The 18,202-nt window shown below is 40.1% G+C and overlaps 1 protein-coding gene across 4 annotated transcripts in view; it reads left to right on the top strand.

Annotated features, from left to right (window-relative positions):
- Window positions 1–18,202, top strand: part of KALRN (kalirin RhoGEF kinase) — a 525,904-nt gene that overhangs the window by 248,229 nt on the left and 259,473 nt on the right. For all 4 annotated transcript variants that reach the window (XM_086466145.1, XM_086466144.1, XM_086466147.1 and 1 more), the window contains exons 8-9: window positions 4,973–5,104; window positions 11,417–11,647. In XM_086466145.1, the coding sequence (XP_086322271.1) occupies window positions 4,973–5,104; window positions 11,417–11,647 (363 nt within the window). The remainder of the gene's footprint in view (window positions 1–4,972; window positions 5,105–11,416; window positions 11,648–18,202) is intronic.

Here is an 18,202-nt window from a genome sequence, read left to right as displayed (position 1 = left end):
TAAGAAATGTGGGAGTCAGCGTGTCCATTAGCCAGGACTAAAATTGTAGGCTTGCTTTAGTAACTCTGGTAGGATAAGCCAATTACTTGAATGCTAATAATTTAGTCCTTTGACCTCTGTATAGTATAAAAAGTGAGGCGTTTGGGATTTGGTCTATAACTCAGTCTATCAAATGTTTTTTCCAAATGTGGTTCTCTATTATTTGGCATCACCCAGGGTTTTTTTAAACTCAAATTGGGGCTTCGTTATTTTATGATAAATAAGGCTTAAATCTCTGAAGCAAAGATGTAGATAAACCCACTATTTCCTCTGTCACAGATCAAATCTTTTTTTGCTCCCTTTGTTCTGTCAGTGAAGGTAATCTTGTTGCAGATCCAACCATTTCTCCCACAGTGTACCCCTGCTTCCCTCATACTGATCTGATATGCAGATTGCCTTTCCTTCTCCAGCGCGGTAAGCTGCTGCAGCCTCTTTGTTCGTTCCTTCCTATTGATTGAAGTTCTCTGTGATGCCAACAGGAAGCAAGTCTATTAGGACCATAATCTTTCAGCCTTTGGCACACCCCAGCCTGCAAGGAAGTTGTTGGCTTGGGACACAGATTTGCGAAAAGCTCTATGATCCCTCTAATATGCAAGTTGTGCAGGAAGCAACTTGTTTTTCAAGGTCTCTTCCTAAAGACCCCACACAGAAAACTGCACAGAATACAATTTGTCTGGCTTGGGAGGATGAAAGGCTGAGTCAACCCCGCTGGGTATTGAACTTCACATCTGTCTTCACGTGCCTCAGAATCACGTTGCTTTCCTGGCTCTTATTGCAGATACATGTGGCATGTTGAATGGAACTCAGCTGAATGAGTTCCTGGATCAAAGCTTTTTTTGTTGTGTTGTTTTTTGTTTTTTTTCTTTGTTTCATTCTTTTTCTTCCTTTTTTTTTGTGTGTGTTTGTGTGCATGCATGAGTCTTCCTTAATTTTTTTAAACGAATTTGTACATGCTGAACCATCATCAAGAAAAGAGCTAAGGAAAAGGAAAGAAGGAAAGAAAAGAAATAAATAAATGACAAATCTTGCCAACTTAGCCTCCAGCCAGGCTTCCTTCAGCACGTGTGTTTGATCAAAAGCCAGTAAACTGAATTCCAAACAACCAATATGTCCGGGTCAAGTTGTAACTTAGAATATTCAATGGAGGTGTTTTGCAAATGTCCCTTAATTCCACCTGCTACAGATCTCTTGGGGTTTGGGGTTTTTTTTCTTTTTTTTTTTCTTTTTTTTTCCCTCGCCTCCTTTTCTTGTGCTAATATGGAGATATTCTAGTGCAAAAGAGAATCTGCTTCTGTATCTTTAAGTATACCTCAGGCTGTTCAAAGTTGCAAGAGAATGTAGGAGAACATGCCTTATCTCACTGTGATTCCAAGTGAACTGTGCTGATTTACACCAGATGAGATTCTGGCCCGCTAAGGGCCAGATGGGAGAAGCACACATAGCGGGTGTCCTCCCTTTCTTGGATGTAACTTCTTAAAGTGTGCTAAAGTATTTATAAGATGCTTGCCCTACAGACCCTACCAGAATGGACAAATTAATGTCTTCAATCAGCCGAGATACCTCAACCAATTAATTCTGGGCCAGAGTCTACCCTTAGAAGTGCACAAGCAGAATTGCTGTTTAAGGCAGTAGATGTTAGGTGCACACACTAGACATTTATGCTGATTCTCTGAAGACTGACCCTTTACCATTCATTTCATGTTACCTTACTCCCCAACCAGGAAGACTACTACTGTTCTCATCTTTGCCTGGATCTCTCTAAGCACATCCTGAACTCCCTGTTTGAGGAAAGGAAATGAAAAAGAGAGGAAAAGAAAAAAGGGAGAAAGAATTTGAGGAAAGGGTAGAAAGGAAAAGCCAGTTGGTATCTATAAGATGCAGGGATAAGACAAAGATAACTTCTGCATTAGCTTGCAGAATTCCAGAAACAACAGGGAATTTACAATTAACCTCATACAAAAAATTCAGGACATTGACAGATATTGTAGGTCACTGAGGAAAACAATTTCATGGCCTTCTTCCCATCTTTCCCCACAGCCATTCTGGAGCATAAAAGTACACTAGAGTTTGCTTTGAATCTCTCCAGGGCCTAGGGGAGCCACTCTAGTTATCCTCCAACTTCCACACAGGCCTAGCAAGCCATAAGCAAGGACTGTGCAAAAAATGTGGAGAAATATCGACTATAGAATGCCTGAGATGTGTTTTGAAGCAACCACGTGATACAGCATAGCAGTCCGTGAAGAAAGCTATTAAGAAGTGGTCTGAGAATATAGTATTGCCTGACCTAATACAGAACTTGCAACTGAGGTGAATAGGCTGTGAGGCAGGAGTAAGCATAGATCATTACTTTAAAGTTACTTTTGGATTGGATCAGAGGCACAAAATACCTTAGGGACTTTTTTATTTTTTTAGGAGAAATTTTTCCTGAAGTCTTGAAAAACATGGACGATTATTGGAGCCTGTCATTTCAAATCATGTTTAAGCAGCTTTAATGTTCCCAATAGGAGCTATTCTAGTCTGTGGGCTAACTAGAAATTTAAGCAATTAATTGAAATGGTTTTGAGTAGCCGGTGGACAGCAACAGCTCCTGTTCCAACCTAAGAGTTAACAATTTACAATTTTGAGTTCAACTCAGTCGAATGGTGATTTTGTGATATAAATATGTTTCTAGCATGAAGAGTTACCTTTAATAAAGTTTTTTGTGTCTGCTGCAGTGTGTGATGAATAATAAAAATTAACATAGCTGCATTTTTCAAAATACCCAGATCAATAGTCCTACGGTATGAACTAACTCTTTGCAAAAATACTTAAAAAATGTTTTGCTCTCCCTACAGCACAGACCATCATGCACTGCTTCAGGGTATCAGAGTAAAACATTGACAGGCTGCACTTCTTAAAACTTTTTAAAACAGATGATGTCAACTGCTCCTGCTAGCAGCAGAAGTGAAATTACTGATGTAATAGTTGATGTGACATTGTCTATATACAATAGACATACAAAAGAAAGATAAATGTGAGACAACAAGGTGGAAGTGTGGTTATGTGCATAGGATCTTCTTGAGACTTCTCCCATGTACTGTGCAAATCACAGTCTGGGGATATGGAAGTATATGAGGAACACAATTCTAAGAGCTTGTACTAAAATTGGTAGAATTCAGCAGTTTTGATAAGAGCTATAACACTGTGGTTCCAGCTGCAGGAACACTGGTCTATAAAGGTGTAAAAGTCTTTTGTTCACTGTTTTGACCAAGAGGTTCACATAACGGCCCCAAAAGGGATTGCTCTCGACTCCATGCTCTTAAAACTGCATAGGAAATTACATGAATTCCACTACCTTGGCACAAAATATGATGACTTCAGCTTTATGCAAGAGTGTTTGGGGATTTCATCCAAGAGATTCAACAGATCAGGAGTCAAACCAACAGAAGAGAACCTGCCATCCATGCCTCCAGTCTTCTAGAAAGCACAGTTTTCACGGGTAGATTTGTACTTTGTAGACATGAATGTTTAGGAATTCATCTTTGTACACTGAAAAGAAATGTTTACAATGCAAACATGTTATAACCTTGATTACACAGCAGCATGGTAAATAGCTTTACACTGCTAATGAAGGAGGATGGTGATGCTGGAGCCAGAGTTTAATTGAAATTCTTTGCTTTGAATCCCACGGCCCTTCGTGCTGGGAGTGAGTGCTTTACTAACAAGCCATAGGTGAACACTTCAGGAGTGGATAAAGCTGTGATCTTGGGGGTGGTTTTGTGGCATTATACATTCACCCTACAGGGCACTGCATCTGTTGTATAATTAGCTGTTCTTTTTTATAAATAGCCCCAAAGCAGAAAGATGGAAGAAAAGAAAAGACTAATGAGAAGTTATGAGGTGGCATTAGGCAGTTTAGTATGGACAAAATATGAATGTGTGAGCTGTGTCATTGAAGTAAGCCCTGCTTAACAGAAAAACAGGATGGGAACCTTAGAGACTAAATTCCTCTTTTCTTTTACAGAACAGGCAGCACCCAGGAGAACTTCCCCAATTTGTCCTGACAAAGTGCGTCAGCACTGCTCTGGAGGCCTTTAAGAATGGAAAAATATTTTTTTCCATCCCTCTACTCCCCGAAGCCATTCAGTTTCTGGCTGTCTGTTAAGGCTTCCAACCAAGGTGCTAAACCATATCAATTGCAATAGCAATGATTTTTTTTCTCCGTTTTTATGGATGCTTGCCCACCAGGAACTGGACTGAGACCAGCAGCTCATTTTGCATTAGCTGCTTAGCAGCCGTCAGATGGTAATGGTATCTGATCACTGCTAACCTGGGCCAGAATCAAATGAGTGACCCAGGGGTCTAAAGCCCTGGGATCCTGTCGGCAATCCCACTGAGCTGGCCCTGGGTTGTGAACTGCTTGAATACAGACTGTCTGCCTTTCACTGAAATGAATGTCAGCATTGATTTTAATGGGGTTTTTCTGTCACCCAAATTAGTAGTGTTAAGGACAGGTAAGGGAGTGAGGGAAAATTGACATCTGAGACAATGCCAAATACAGCTGGGGCTGTAACTGTGTCCTTTTGTGCTTCATGCTGATGTTTTTTCCTAAACACATTGCAACCTCCCTTTTCAGAATGCAATGTTGTAGTCTCCCTGTGCGGTATGTAAAGACTCTTAGAATGGGCTTTTTCTGAGCCTGGTTAAAGGAGCATTTGTTTTTAATCCAGAAAAAGCAAAAAAACACATTCCTTTGAATCTAGGTGTTCTTCATGTACTGAGGAGGTGACAGTAATGTGGTGTTCCAGGGTGCCCAAAAGGACTTCCTTATGACTCTTACCTTTTCCTCAGTCCATGCTGCAGTCATCTGTGGCACTCTACAAAGAGAGTTTCCTAATGTTGATGAGATGCTGTTCTGTGTCACTGTTGCTCATTGTTCCTGGAATTATTTCAGTTCCTTTCAGGTGTGGATGCCTGGTGCAAAATGTGCAGTGAAGGAGGCCTCCCTTCAGAAATGCAAGACCTGGAATTGGCCATCCATCATCATCAGACCCTGTATGAACAAGTAACACAGGCCTACACAGAGGTATGTGCTTCCCAGAGAAGAGTGTGAGTATCTGTTAAGTGATAACAGATATTTGACTGCATTTGGGAGCTCAGCTTTTCTAAATGAGATAGGTTTGCTTTCCACTGCTGCGACTTCTTCAAAGAAGGAATCAGATCTAATCCCAGGTTTTAGGATACCGGTGACTCCCAGTAATCTGCTTTCAAGGGCACAACAGGACAATCTGGGGACAAACTCCACAGAGAAATGAAATCTGGAACTCGTGTTGACACCCTAAAGAAGAGCTGCTTCACTGCCTTTGCTGAACGGGGAACCCCTTAAAGCCAGCAGTAGCTTTACTCCTATTGCTTTACTTCTGTGAATGAGTCCTGGCTCTAGCACAGGTATGCTAATGGGAAGAGAGGATGCCAAAGGCCTTTTCCTTCAATATACAAAGTCACAGAGATGTCAAGTCCTCATTACAACGAATGCTGAGAAACTGCTTTAGATGTATTTATATATACTGTTGTGTCAAATATCTCAGACCTAAATAGAATGTGTTTTTTTACTCTAAAAGAGGGTGCCAAGGACTAAAACATATTCTCTGGCGTTTTGTCAAATAAACCTCATAAAATCCTTCACTTGTTTTCTCCCCCCATCCAGGCTGAAGCATGAAATAAAAACTAGCAAACACCCAACATTCAGTGCACCTGACTGTGCAGGCCAGGGTCTGTGTTCAGTCCACTTTACTTTGCAAAACGACTGCAGGACCTCCCTGGCATCTGGGAGGACTCCTTTTAGGAATGAGGCTAGTCCAGTCTAGATGTTCACCCCAGGCATGGGCTGACCTACAAAGTACCATGGGAGTGTGAAGCCATGTACGTTATCCATTCTATTCTGTTATTCGTGTCTCCAGGACTCAAACTTGTTGGAAAGTAATCCACAGATCACCTGAACACTTGGGTTTAGTTGTATTTTTCGTTTCCCTGTACTGTGCCATGTTTGACTGTGTCTCTGGGTATCAAGGGATTTTGCTCCTTGCAGGGTCTTCCAAGCTGGACAGGAAGACTGTGGTAGTGCTTGCTACACTTAGTAAGTTATCGAGTGAAGACTCCAGAACAGAACATAAGAACTCTCCTCCATGCTCAGACCTCGCGCTGGTCACCCTGTTCTTGGAAGAATCTATAGTATAAAATACAAGAGAGAAGGATTTGCTAATCTAGGCTTGGTGGTGGGCACTCATGCTTACACAGTGAACTTGCGAGATGTCTTAATGATGAACATAAGGAATGTTAGAAGTTTTTATTTTCTGAACGCTTGCAAGAATTTGGGAGTAAGTCAATTAGAATGAGCAAGTCTGGGTTGCAGTCACAAAGGGCAATTCCTTATTCAATATTTAGGCTTCTCAGGAACAGCAGATTGTGTAAGCAAACACAGAATGGTCCTGTTGACCTCTAGTTGCAACTGTGAATTTTACACATGTGCCTAGTCAGGTGAAACTAAGTTTTTTTGATAGCATTTAAAGATTATTTCTAAAAATTAAGTCAAATCAGGCTTAAATAAAAAAAAAAAATAATGTTTGAAACTGGCATTTTGTTTGTCAGCCCAATCTTAGTTTTTGTAAAATGAAAATTCATTTAAAACTCATTGCCGAAAGCAATATTTAACGTACATATTGCTTTTGCTGATGCTTCCTCAGAAAGCTATAACTTATCACAGACACAGCTGTTTAAAACATTTCTACATTATTTTACTAATAAGTATGTTTTTAAACAGTATGTAGAATTGCCAGAAAGGTTGCAGTCTGTTATTTAGGAAATGTTCATCACTTTTCCCAGAGCTACATGGTGAGCTGAAAAGCCTGGATTAGATTTAGGAGTCCTGCCTTTTACCGCAGAGAATGCCTATTCCTTCAATCTAGATAATGCCCCTTGCCCACAGAACATGTTTCTTCCCTCAGAGGCCTCTATGGTGGGATGAAAATTGTAGCTTTTCCTTCCCTTTCTTTTCGTGCAGAGTCATTGAAAATCTGTTTCTATCTCTCTAATTCCAAGAGATTTTAAGTAGAATGGACATTCCTTGGAATAACCATTTTATGTATATATTAACTAAGGAAATTAACTAGTATTTAATAAGGTATGTGGGCCTATTGTGTTGTGTTACAGAGCATAACAAAGCAGTTCAGATTCACTGCTGGTGCCTAAGAAGAGACGCCCAAAGAATTTTGGGGAGACTCTTTTTCCATCTTGCCATGGTGGTAGCCATAATTATTTGCGTTCTTTCCCTTATTGCTCTTGAGTGAAGCTCAGAAATAGTGGTGGCAGAGATCATGGGCCTGATATGCAAGCCACAGCTAAGCAATCCTCTCCTACGCCAAGCCAAGCTGCTGGCAGAACAGGCTTTCTTCCTTCTTCTGAGAATCAGGTGGTGCTTTTGCTTTTACTTTGGGTAGAACAGTGCTGGAGGGAGGAGGTATACAAGATGTATACTCTTGCAAAAAGAGTTCCTCTAGATGTCTCTAGCCAGTGTGTGTTTATGTTGCTCCACCAGCATTTCTAGTGAATGAACAGCAGGAAGCAAATTTGGGACACCCTTACTGAGGACTCTGGTGTTTTGGTAGAGGTTCTGGTGGAGGAGGGAGAGAAAGAAAGGATTTCTCCAGTCAGGCTTGAGCCTGGTTGATGGTAAGAGCATCTTGTTCGCTGTCACTTGATTAACTGCACTTTATGGTCTGTTCTTAGAGGTGTGATATATTTGCTTTAAGACTAAGTTTTTTTCCTAGTGCAAATTGTAGCTGTTTCACAGATGGCACCGTTAGTCTAGTCACTTGCAAGGCTTTGGAGGTCTTTCTGACCCCCTGTGTAGGGTATCTACAGATTTTAACTTATTCCCTAGCTACGTATACAGCATCCATGGAGGTTATTCCACTAGCAAAACAAACTCTAGTTTTTGGTTCAATCAAGGTCACATAACTTCTTACAGAAGCATTGGTACACTGCCCATCCTAGAAACCAAAATGCAGGAATATCACCACATGGCAGGAGCGTATATATGTGGTATGTCAGGTGGTGACTTAAACCTTCCCAGAGAGTCCAGCAGCAATTCTGTACTTTTAAAAGTAAGTGAGATATAGTCAAATCTGCTTTGACAAATGCAGCACTGGTGCTTACACCTCACTGGGATTGCAAGTCATGTTGGCTGCAGATCTAATCAGTTGAAGACTTTCGCAATACTTCTTAAAAATACATCGTAAGTGAGACATAAGTGAAGTGGTGCAACTAAGCTGGATTGTTGATGCTTTTCTCCATGCACAGTCCTTGAAAAATTCAGAAGATTCACATGAAAAGAGATTTGGTGATTTATTTTTGCAGTTAAAAGGAGAACACTGAAATGACTGAAAGAGCACAGTAGGCAGCTTCTCCGTTTGTGAAGCTGTTCCCCTCCTTTCTGAAATCTGTTCATTGGTGAACTCCAAAAGCACAAACCTTCTGTGCCCATTGATTGGGAATGCAGTAATAGTCACAACAAAAATACTTTCAGAAAAGAAACTTTTTAAGCCAAAGAACTTCAGAGCTGCAGAAGATATGAAATCCTGGGATATGTATGTAATCCTTGCGAATACTGAGTACCACTGTTTAACTGATTGTGAGTGTGCTTCTTGCCATATATTTACTGCAGCATGACGGCACAAGCATGTAAATCGGAGAGCAGGAGAATGCTTCTAATAGCCTCTGATTTCTGTTAATGATTGTTAGCAGGACAACACAAGCACTTGAAGTCTGGTGTTTATCTCTGGCTGTGCAGAGAATAACTGGAGGGCTATGCCCGTCAGAGAAAAATCATAACTTGCAATCCTCTGAGGCTTTCTAGACAGACAACAGGCACAAATTATCATGCAATAGATAAAAGGCTAAATCCTATAGAAGAAAAAGGACTAAGAGAGAATGCAGAAGTGTACTTGCTCTTTCCCTTACAGCACAAATCTGGGAGAACATTGGCCTGTCTCAGCTTCAGCCAAAGCAAGGGCATACAAGCTGTGGCTTTGAAACAATCTTTTTGTTCCACATTGCTCCTGTCACTGAGACTTTTTGTTGTAAAGGCCTTGTTGGCCGTATTCACCCACTAGCCAGATCTGGAAGAGCACTTTTTGGTAAGATGAGTGAATTTAGTCTTTTTTTGATCAGTCATAATTAGCATACAGAATGTTTCACCCAAGAATCTAACCCCTCAAAATGGAGGAAATGCAAGATTATACCTCTGGGAGGCAAAAAACTGACATGCAGGGCCTGCAATTGGGAGATGGTTTAGGTATGAATAGGGTTATTTATGGCACAAAGTTTCCAGGAAAGTTGTCCTGAGTAAAGTATGTCTGTCATATTGTTGATATCTCTTACTGGTAAACTTTTGAACCTTTATTGTTAGTGCTGATTCTGCTGGGATTTCTGTCAGTGTAAAGCAGCAGGGACTATACTAAAAGCATTGTAACACCACCCAGGGACAGATTCAGACCAACTGTAAGCCCAAAGGCCAGTAACAGGAACATAGTGAGTTCACACAGTGAATTTAGCCAGTGCAAAGAGTGAGTTTCTGGTCTAATGATCTGCTCCCAAGTCTGTGTATAGCCTTGGTTTCCTGTTCCCAGTGATTAAATTGTTGCTGATTATCTTCCCACAGATAAAATAGGATGTTGTATGCCTTGTCTCCTTCCCTGTCTAGAAGCTGCTTCTTCCTGCCTAGCAGCTATTGCCACCTCCATAATGTTGCCAAGGTAACACCTGTGCCTCAGGGTTTCCTCCTAAAATCTACCCTCATATTGTCACTATCCGCTGCTGTTGTCGAGTACAGTCGTTCCCTCTGTGACACCAGAAGGCTCCAGCATGTGCAAATTGTTCCAGCTGGTCTTCAGCGGCAACTGAATTTGAGTACGGAAAGGCACTCCCTGTGGACTCTCCAGTTATTTCTTGATCAAATTCCAAATTGGCGTGAATATTTAAAAAAACTCCAAGGATCTGCCTAAACCCACCTAATAGTCATAAATATGATGAGATGTGACTCCCACTTTTGCCAGTGTAAATCTCAAAGAGTCTCTTGATTTCTCTGAAAAGGCACCAGATATACACTGCTACAACAGTCTGGGACATAACATGGCTTGCCAAAAGACACAGGTTTGGGTATTAAAGGATATTTGCTACATGTGAACAAGCAACTTAAATACAGAAATAAATGTGATTTGGAAAACTTGGAGATGTGTTTTAACTTTGACTGATAATGTTCAAAATTTAAACTGGATGAAAAACATTCATTAAGCCATTCTGTGACAAGATTGGTGATTGTGGTTGCAAGGAAATAGAGATCTTTTTCAGAAAATCTTGTCATTTTTCAATGCAGTTTCTTTCAGAAGATAAAGAGAAAAGTGGGCTGGGAAGAGGTGAGGGATTCTGCATTTACCATTTCTGCTGAACAAAATAGTTTATCTTCACAATCTGCAACTGAAAAATATTTCAGAAAGTCATTTTTAGAGAACCAGTGCATGCGCACACTTGTTAATAGTAGTTCGGTTTATATGGTTCCATTTTTCATTTTGATCCTGCAATATAAAAATGCTTCAGGAATGTTCCAGGAGAAAATCTAGCATTAAAAAATCTGGCATTCTTTTTTTTTTTTTTTTTAATGCCCAAATGCTTTTGCATCTGAAAATGTGTTTTCATATGCTCCCAAAACGTTGCACATGTGCAGAGGGCTTTGCATTTGCCAGCAAACTTTGTAGCCCATTGAAAATGGAGACTATAGGTCCCTCTGAGCTGTTCCTGGGGAAGAAAAGAGTCAATATCATATACAAATTTATTTTTCACTGCCACAGAATGATATACAAAGTCAGAATGCCACATTTCTCAACGTATATACGTACTTAGTAATCCTACGAAGAAAGGACTCTCCCTTATCATACAGAATATGAATGACTCTGCCATCTGTGGTTTTCTTCAAATGCCACCTCCTCACAAAAACAGGCCTGCTATTGCAAATGCCACCTGTCATCAACTAGTATATGTCAGGAATTTACTGTGCCCGAGTGTCAGAACGTAATATAGTCTTGGGATCTCTGTCTCTATGTGTGCAGTCCCAGCAGTGCAGTATCTGTGCTCCTGCTGAGTGACACAGCAGGCCCACTAGGAAGCACAGGCAAGTGCTGAATGTGTAAGTAAAGTAAAAAAAGAGATGTTATGAGGTCTTTCTTCCTTTTTGACTAAAATAAGGAAACACACAGGGAGAAAAAAGAATTAGCTAAACTGTTCTCTGTCAACTGTTGGACGTTTAAGTATCAGTGCAGTGAAGTAGACCTATTTCTTCACTCAGGTAAGCCAGGATGGAAAAGCCTTGCTGGATGTCCTGCAGCGTCCCTTGAGCCCTGGGAATTCTGAATCCCTCACTGCTACTGCAAACTACTCCAAAGCTGTTCACCAGGTATTGGATGTGGTACATGAAGTCCTGCATCACCAGCGGCGCCTAGAGAGCATCTGGCAACACAGAAAGGTCCGGCTACATCAAAGGCTGCAGCTCTGTGTTTTCCAGCAGGATGTTCAACAGGTAATATCATTACTAAAGGAGATTAAGAACGGCCCTTTGTTTGCAGCCATAAAGATTGTTTAGTGTCTTATCTAGCGGATATTGCCATAACCAAGATTTCACACGCAGCTTGCTCTGTGCTAGAAATATGCTAAAAACCTAATGCACCTTTCAGTACCTCTCAGTTTCATGTTGGAAATCATTAATCAGTCCGTTGATTATTGATCAGTCCGTTCCTCACAAGAATGTAACACTATTTTCAGTGGTTAATTTTTCACAAGTGACCAATTAGCTGTAGGTACTCCACTGTTCTTAAGAAAGTGTTGTTTAATAGAAAAAAGAATTTCAAGTGTAAAAATAAATTGAACTGTAATATATTTCACCTTCCCATGTGGAAACAATACAGATACAGACCTTTTATTGCTGGTGTTTAGATGATCTTTGCATTATTACTACTTACGGATTCCACATGCCTGTGCTATGAGTTTGCTGGCTCAAATGAACTGTATACCCCAGTGTGCAGAGCCCAGCTCACAGAAATACAGTTTATATGGTTCGGCCTCACCTCTGAGAATTTAGGCTTCAGGTCAATAACTTCTCTCCCAAAGGAATCCATTTGAATACCAGCACAACAGCGTAATTGACAGTAAGTATGAGTTGCCATGTTTGTGGCAGCCAAATATGCAAGTACAATCAACAGATGTTACAGGGCTCTACTCAGTCAGGATGGTGTGGTTTGTTTAAGGGCCCCATTACAGCCCGAAGCAGATGTTGGTACCAATATGGTACTTGCTTTAAATGAAGAGGCTGAATGCTGTAATCATATTTGTGTAGCATTCTAATGTCCCTGGGGTTCTTGATGTCATTGTTTTCCTCAAAGTGAAAAATGAGGTGGAGATGGAGCACAAAGTTGTCACATGCAAAACACACATGAACCAGCCAGGACAGGAGACAGGCAACTTCTATTCAACATGCAAATTTGTGGTCCTGTTAGTGACATAATTGATGTGCACCAGGACAGCAGCTGAGATATCCTTTGCTAATATGTATGACTATTTCTTTGGCAATCTTGAAAAGTTTGCCAGAATTTCCTCCTGCTTAGTTATTCCTATAAAACCATACAAATATTCATGCCATATATATAACACTAAAACTGGGATTGAATGTAACAGATGCTTAATTTAAGCAACTTCACTTTCATAGTGTGTCAGCAAACATACTGCATGGTAATGAAATTCATAAGCTATATGTTAAATAGAGTATGTACTTGGAATTCAGTTTAAATACTCTGCAAATTATATGAAATTAATACAATTTTGGGGTTAAAATCTCGAAAAGCAAGGGTTGTAAATTCTGATGAAGTTATACTTTTTTCAGTTATGGTATACAGTGTCAATAAGAATCCATATTATCTTAGGTATTCTTCATCCCCTAGGGTGATTTGCACTTTTGTCAAATCTTTCCAACCAGAAACTTTCTCTCTTACATCTTCTGAAATCAGTAGAAGTGTTTATGAAGTTCATTCGTGAGACCCATTCAGACTTTTACTTCCCACATATGCAAGGCAATGAGGCTGTGTCACTGGATTTCAAAAGGAACGGGTCTTTTCTACGTACTGTGACTTTTGGTGAGCAGGAAAGTAACACGCAGTAAGAGTCACTGGAGTACAATCGCTTTAGAGAGCATTACTTTGTGTGAGTTCTGTTGGCAGCAATCTTTCCAAATTTTTCTCTTAATGGGTACTTATTATCTTGGAAGCAACAATTTAATGACAGACATGTTTCTCTCCTAGCACACACTTACTGGAGACATCTCTTTGTCCTACTTAGAAAGTCGAGAGGAAGAGATGAATCATTCTGTTCACTAAACATCTGTACTATTCAAGATAAACGCTTTGTAGCTCATAAATGAAATTATCAGCTAAACAGAAATATGAAGTGTAGATTCCTCGAGGAGAAGGATATTTGAGTATGTTGATGGGAGGAGTGGTTTCTGAAAAATAATCACCTCCTATATATCTGTCATGCAATTGCTATTATGCTTATTTTGTTAAATGCCCATCAGTTGGCAAGTGAAGCTGTCTATCTGTATGTTGTCACTATTCATAAGTAACATTTATCTATAATAATTAGTTGCCTTGTCAAAATTTAATAACCTTTAACTGAGTTCTTCATGGTTCAAGTCTAAAAAGAAAAGATACAGGAGAAGAAATCCTGACAGGAGAGCTACAAGTTAATTAGACTTCACTGTCTTCTAGACAAGTAATGATGCAGTGTAGTTTCTCTAAAGAAGACGCTCCTCTTCCCTTTCCACCCAGCTCAAAATTGTGTTCTCACATATACAGTTCCTGTCAGAATGTCTCATGGCTCACTCTCTCCAGCTGTTGACCAGTGCAGTAAAATTCTGGTGAAAGGTGATCTCCATGTCAGAACTCGCACTCCCTCACTTGTTCATCTATACCTTTCTCTTCATGGCAGCTGTTCTGTATCAATCTTGTCTTAAAAGCAAACGTGATTAAGGACAGGTTTTGTTGTGCTGCATGTTCGTAATACAGACTCCAGGATTATTTTGCACCCTCTCAGTCTGCCATTAACAGCATTATTAGCTTTTGGTAAAGACGCATCTCCAAGAAGAGATTCTTATGAATCTCAAGAGATCAGTAATTCCTCACCTAACTACTGTAGTTAGTCTTGCCAAGAAGGATCAAGTATTTAGACATGCGATATGAAGTGTTCATAGAGATGTCTTGCAAATCTAGTTAGCTGGATGAGGGCTTTATGTAGGCCAAATGTGTGACTTTTGGACTGGATTTAAGGGTTAAACTGTGTTAAACAGGGTTGTCCATATCGTTCCTGGTGTGTTCTGCACATTTGCAACACATGCTCCATGCATTACCAGCAGGTCAGGGCTGTGTGCTCTGATAGTTTCACACTGTCAAGGAAAATCCTTTTGATTCTAGCTGGGTTTCTGTTTGAGCTGCACAAATCCTGCAAACATTGAAAATGATGGATTAAAAGAAATCAAAAAGTAATTTTTATTCTGAGATAGAAAGTCAGGCATCCTTACAGTCATGTCATAACTAAAATACAAGTTGTGCTGTAGGAAAAAAAAAGAAGTTTAAATGCTGTGGATTACCAGGTTACAATATTAATGTAAGAAATGTTATGCTATACAATATCACTAGTCACAATCACTACCTCACACCATCAGACATTTAACAAGATTATTTGCTATTGCATCTATGTATTAATACAATTACATCAATTTGCACATGTGAACCAAGGTAAATAATGATGTGCTAAGGACAGTGAGTTATGAATATATAGAGTTTTAAAGAAGGAAAGAAAATAAATGGCATGAAACTGCATTTTCAGCCTTCAGAGGAAATGAAGCACCATTCACACAAAGGGATAGCAGTTAAAACAATTTGTGAGCTGTTATGAGGCTCTATGCAGGCAGGAACTGACAAGGAACTCTTAACATCAAAAGTGTTTAGGATCATTATAAAAATGTTGGATTGCCGAGTGTGTGAAATACTTCATTGCTTCATTTTTTTTCTAAAAGTTCTCTATCGTTTCAAATAGGGAAGAGCTGCACTGTTTAATCCTTTTAGAACACAGCTGTGGGAGGAAGTGCTGAGATTCTGTCCTGCAAGGAAGGAAAAAAATCCCTTTAACATTCATACTGATATTCTGTAATTGCCGCAGATGCTTCAGCACAATTTTGGTAGCTTTTCCTTTTTGCCCTTTTGCTCTGGGTCTTCCCCTTCTGCAGACTGTTTACCAGCAGATTAACACCATTTCCATTTCTGTTGAGATTTCAAATTGTTCTCATGTTGTCTCCAATTTCCACGGCTTTCCACTGGTACACCCTGATTTGCCTTGTCTGCCTCTGCATGCATCTCTCCATTTTAATATGTTCCCTTTGCCCCCATCAACAGCAGCACTGTGAAACAGCAAGGGTAGCATAAGGGTTGTACTATAAGCAAATGTTATCAAGCAGCCTTAGAAATAGCTGAAGTAAGTTTGTAACATTGTTCTTCACTCCATTGCCACCCCGGTCTCCTTTGGTTTGTATGGGCAAGAATTTTGTCTGAATTCTGTCACTTCATAAACCCATTAAAGTGAAGCTGTAAAGCCTGAAGCACACCTATTAAAGTAGAAGGAAAATGGAGACTCATCAGATGCATTATTGAAATGGTCTGTGCAAGCCTGAACTTGGTATTTTAAAGCACTTTCATGGCAGAATAGTCAAACTGCTACTCTTATTCTCCAGGCTTCATTCCTGCTCATGGAAATTCTTAGTCTTTCCATCATTTCCATACATACACACCAACATTTAGCCTCACACAGGCAGCCTTTTTCTCCACAGATTCACGTGATTCTCTCAGGGTCACTGCTGGTGCCACTTCCTTCTTGTTTCACTTTGGTTGTGATGGTTGCCTGTAAAGGAAGAGCTGGAAAACAGGTGAATGTAGAGGTACTGTGTGTGCTAGTGAAGTTTCTTGGCTATTACAATGCATTGAGTTAGATGTGGTGGCCCTGCATGCCAATATGGAACAGGCCCATCATGTCAGATGAAAACCAGTGGTAAACAGCAAGATAACATTAACAAGCCCTTACTGGCAAGAGGGTAGGCACACACTGAGAAAGCTAGGACTGTTGCCATACCAGCTGTAGTGATGTCTCAAATCGTCTTGGTGATTGAAAAGGTCAAGCTAGACCAGTGTCAGATTCACCTGGATTTCTCTGCGTTCTCTTTCTCTGTGGATCTGCGTTCTGTTGGCATCATGCCCAGGTACATTAACGAACATTGCTTTGGTTTCCTTGTGTGGTTATCTGCCTCTGGTGATGGATAAAAAGGCCATGTGGCCATACGGATATCATTACATTTACCAGCTGACATTGTTGTGGGAGACTGCACAGTATTGCAGAGGAAAGGCTGTCTCTCTTCATAACCAAACACTTTAACTTGTAATGTGTCTGGCTTTTGCTGGCCAAGAAAACAGATCAGGGCATGATCCTGACATCATTTGTATGGAAGAGTGTCCTGCCAAAATCTGTCTGTCTCCGTACACTATCTGAGAATGCTGAACACTTCATGTGATGTATGTGATCTACATAGTCCATTTGCAGAAGAAAGCTAGGATATTTCAGGCAGTTCATGATTCATTTAACTCTCACACAAGATTTTGGAGGATTAGGTCTGTACATCCCCCCACACATGCATGCCTATACTCAGTTGTTTTGATCACTTCGAGGCAATGAAGATTTCTTCAGCATTCTGTAGTTTTCCAACTTGTTATAGTTTGTTTCAAAGACAGAAAAATCAGCCTATGTACTTCCTTTTATGCTTTGGTTACAGTAATACTTTCACTGGGTCTTGTAAGACAAGAGGTTTATTTGTAAACAATTGTTAAGAAAAAAAAAAAGAACATTATAATCAAGTCAAGATTGTATTTACTAGCATACAACTTCAGCCACAGCACCCTGCAAAAATACATCACATGCTCTGTGTGGCAACTGAGCAGATTTAGCCTGCTACCACTGACAAGTCATTAATTAAAAAATTACAATTCAAAGCATCCTAGAGAATTTTCACAGCCCCTTTGGTAAATTTAGCAAGTAATGAATACACGTAACATTTGTCACTTATACGTTTACCTCTTCAAAGTATTGATGCTGTGGTTTCTCTGAGCTTAGAAGGTATATGGGACCTTAACAGCCACGAGGTTGAAGTATTACTTGGTAGTGAGCAGAGAGGTTCTAACTATGGTTGTATTGTCCCCAAAAATTAATGAAAAGGGAACTCAGGAGTCAATACTGGTAAAACTACTTGGCAATCTTCTCCCAATGGGATGTAACAGGAGAGAAAACAACATTTTGTTATCCCTGACTGACTGATAAATAGCTGTTTTCACTAACCCTATCCTTCCAGCAATTGTTGAAGCCAGAATGTCCACACCTGGTTTATTATCTGATATAAATGTCTCACCACACAATTCTGATAGATCACCATGCAACTTTTACCTACATAGCTCTAAAGGACTAACTTCATAAGATGTGCACATGTTTCCAAACCCACTCTATGTCTCTAACAGCCTCTTACTTAGTACTTGTTTGCTTTATTATTTATGCAGTAAAGGATGGTATGTTTGTAGTAACAGGATATTTTGCTTGTTTCCATCCACTCTTCCTCACAGACCATGCAATAAAACATCTTGGCAGCTGCTTCTTTAGAGCAATTTTCATTCCGTTCCTTTTGTTCCTGCCAAAGCAACTGGCACATTTTCAGGCGATGTGAGTGCAAGTCTAGGCAATGAGGAGATCTGTGGCCCCACTCGTCTTCTGAAGAGGACTAACAAGTAACCAACACTGACAGTGATTTGAGAGTCAAGCAGTGGTGTATTTGTGCTGATTAGTATCCTACAGATATTATGAAATGAATTAATAATGACATGGCCATTTAAATAACACAAGGGTTGCTGAGTGACTCAGTTGCTTATTTTGAACTATTAAAAAAGGACTGTCATTCCTTAATTTGAACCCACAGTAGCACGGGATTATGCAGGAGTTA

Source organism: Leptosomus discolor, chromosome 5, assembly GCF_034619465.1.
Source record: "Leptosomus discolor isolate bLepDis1 chromosome 5, bLepDis1.hap2, whole genome shotgun sequence".
In the NCBI taxonomy this organism is placed as follows: domain Eukaryota; kingdom Metazoa; phylum Chordata; class Aves; order Leptosomiformes; family Leptosomidae; genus Leptosomus; species Leptosomus discolor.
The sequence above is the reverse complement of the archived record's forward strand: the minus strand, read 5'-3'. Positions and strand labels throughout refer to the sequence as shown.